The 3,288-nt window shown below is 35.2% G+C and overlaps 1 protein-coding gene across 1 annotated transcript in view; it reads right to left on the reverse strand.

Annotated features, from left to right (window-relative positions):
- LOC107729939 (band 4.1-like protein 3) overlaps positions 1-3,288 on the reverse strand; it is a 56,804-nt gene that overhangs the window by 27,147 nt on the left and 26,369 nt on the right. The window contains exons 3-6 of the mRNA XM_016540676.1: positions 2,293-2,454; positions 1,650-1,754; positions 1,525-1,567; positions 1,361-1,436 (exon numbers count right to left, since the gene is read on the reverse strand). Coding sequence (XP_016396162.1) covers positions 1,361-1,436; positions 1,525-1,567; positions 1,650-1,754; positions 2,293-2,454 — 386 coding nt within the window. The remainder of the gene's footprint in view (positions 1-1,360; positions 1,437-1,524; positions 1,568-1,649; positions 1,755-2,292; positions 2,455-3,288) is intronic.

Genomic DNA, 3,288 nt, shown 5'->3' on the forward strand with positions numbered 1-3,288 from the left:
TAGAAATATATATATATATATATATATATATATATATATACATACATATATGTGTGTGTGTGTATATATATGTGTGTATCTGGCTAAATTTATCAAAGATATTGTAAATACATAAACAACAGGGTATTTATTTTAAGGAATATACTTTCCAAAACATATTTTGTTTAAACTAAAAAAATTGAAAATATAATACAAAAGGTACTTCAGGTTCAAGAAAACACATTTCAAATACATTTTAAGACACATATGCAGTTTTATAAACATTTACTGTGAGCATCCAGCAGGGTTATTATAGTTAACTAAAACTGAAATTAAAATTAAGACCATAAAAAAAACAATTTTTAAAAAAAAATGTGTATAAAAAAATATATAGATAAAATAAATAAAAAAGTGAAAAATAAAATCAAATATAAAAACTTTTTATTTCAGCTAATTTCAGCAACATTTCTCATTTTATTTTAGTTAAACTTGATGTACTAAAATACATAAAACTGAAATAAAATGTAATACATACACAAAAACAAAAAATGACAAAACACACAACAAAATTATGAAAAACTACATTTTAAATTAAAAACTTTAAACTATAAATGAAAACAAAAAATATAAAAATAAAAAAATTCTTCAAAATATAAAAATAATATAAATACATTATATTAATAATATCATATCATATCATAGAATAGAATATATAAAAAATTATAATAATTTTAATAAAAGACTATAATAGTATCTCAATGATACTAAAATAACACTGGGGTGAAACGTACAAAACCAGTCAAGAATATGATAAAGTCATAATTCATCCCCAAGATTATTTTTTCTTCATTATGACAAATTTTATTACAATTAAAAAATATATAGATAAAATAAATAAAAAAGTGAAAAATAAAATCAAATATAAAAACTTTTTATTTCCGCTAGCTGCCAAGGCATTTTCATTTAGTTTAAACTGATGTGCTAAAATAACTAAAACTGAAATAAAAATAAATAAAAACTATATAGCTATATAGACAACTAAATAAAAAAACAAAAACTACTAAAAATGACAAAAACACAACAAAATTACTAAAAATGTAACTAAAATTAAGATAAAAATGGAAAAAAAATCGATTCAAAATAATAAAAAATAGAATTTTTTTTTTTTTTAATCTTAATGAAAAGTATTGTTAAAAAATATAAACTAAAATATATTCAAAATGCATTTAGGTAAATATATTTAAGACATATTTATATTAGCTATAAATTTTCCTAATATTTTTTTCCACATTTTTCTGCTTTAAAATACATGATAAAAGCATTATAATGCACTGTAATAAAATGTGCCCATGGACGGAGATTATTTCTCTCAGTCTCTGACCTGGTGATGTCTTCAGACAGCAGCGCCGGCTCCGGAGGGTAAAACTTCACGTTGAATGAGAAATTCCAGGTGACGCCTGAAGAGCAAAATAATCACAAACACAGTCAGTCGCTCGAACGGAGAACACGCGGATCAGACAGATGTTTATCTCCAGAGCGTTTCACCTCTGATCTGCTTCTTCATGTCTTTGGCAGGATCCAGCCAGTTCTGAAACGAAGCGTTCAGATGAGTCATGACTCACTGAATCAGTGTTCAAAGCTTCACTGAATCGATATGAACGGAACTGTACCTTCTGATTCTCCACATCACGGACTGTGATACCGAAGTAATCTTTCTCCAGAAGATTGAGATGCTCGCAGACTTTGTCGAACAGAACCTGACCTTTATCACGCTTCTGCAGAAAGAGACACAAACTCAACATGATTGTTATCATGAATCAGAAAATACTGTCAACAGACAGAAAACAAACACATTTTCACCATGTTTTTAGGAGTAAAATGTTGTATAAATCAGTGTGAATGCAATATGAACAAACCTTCAGAACATAGAGAGGAATAAAACTGTAAAGTTTGCTGTTTGTAAGAGAAAAAACTCTTTAAAGATTGAAATCTACAGACGCAGATAGATAAAGTGAAATAAAATAAAGACTTAAATGTGTGTTTTGGATGTTTTCTCTCCACTAGTCTGAAAGAAGAGAAGCAAAACCGACCAAAACCTGAGCAGTGCATGAAAACACACTGGTTTGGACTGTAGTGTCATAGCATTTATTTTCAGGCAAAGTCAAAGCAATAATTGAAAAAACTCCTGCATTTCTGAAATGAAAGCCTCCATGTGATGCAACAGAGAGTCAATCTCAGAGTGGCAGCAGCTCGCTGGGGTTGAGGAAAACACAGGAGAAGCAGCTGGAGCTCCGGATCTGTCTGCAGTCTCACCTCCACCACGCAGGTGTAGTCGCACCCATCCAGCAGCGCCACCTTGCACTGCATGCTCTTGGGTTTCCGGCTGATTTTGACTGGAGACCGGGTCAGTTTACTGGAGGAGGACCAGTGAGACGTACCGTCGTCCTCAGCTGGCTGCTGATCGACTCCACCGCCCTGACACACACACACACACACTTGCATTTGTGGTTTACGGGCACATCACATAGGCGTAATGGTTTTTCTACTGTACAGACCGTATATTCTATTGCCCTACACCAACCCTACACCTAAACCTACCCCTCACAGGAAACTTTCTGCATTTTTAGATTTTCAAAAAACTTCATTCTGTATGGTTTATAAGCTTGTTTACCCGTGGGGACCACAATTTAGGTCCCCACCATGACACGAGTCCCCATGAGTCTGTGTGGATTCAGGTTTAAGTCCCCACCAGAATAGAAAAACAGGTACACACACACACACACACTCACACTACAGCTCTCTCACATGTGTCTGAACACTGGCACTGAACACTGTCTCTGCAGCTCCTGAAGAGTGAGGTGCGTCGACTCGAGCGCAATCAGGAGCGTGAGAAATCCGTGGCCAACCTGGAGTACCTTAAAAACGTGCTGCTGCAGTTCATCTTCCTGCGCTCCGGCAATGAGCGGCAGGCTTTACTTCCTGTCATTCACACCATGCTGCAGCTGAGCCCCGAGGAGAAGAGCAAGCTGGCTGCCATCGCTCAAGGTGCGTTCACTTCTGCGATTTTGCCCTCCAAGACGAAATCTTTGATTGCCTAGTGTACATGTTCATGCAGCGAACGGTGACACACTCAAGGCTGAGTAACAGCAGGTCAGACTTCATGACAACAGCACACGTGTGAATGAAGACTGGCTTTGTCCGTCTCTATAGTAGAGATCATGCACATTCCCTGTCTGTCTGCTGGTGTGCCGCTGTGATGTGTGTGTGTGTGTGTGTGTGTGTGTGTGTGTGCAGGTGAGGAGGAGTCCG

This window comes from Sinocyclocheilus rhinocerous, unplaced genomic scaffold, assembly GCF_001515625.1.
Source record: "Sinocyclocheilus rhinocerous isolate Xijiao unplaced genomic scaffold, SAMN03320098_v1.1 scaffold2835, whole genome shotgun sequence".
Lineage (NCBI taxonomy): Eukaryota > Metazoa > Chordata > Actinopteri > Cypriniformes > Cyprinidae > Sinocyclocheilus > Sinocyclocheilus rhinocerous.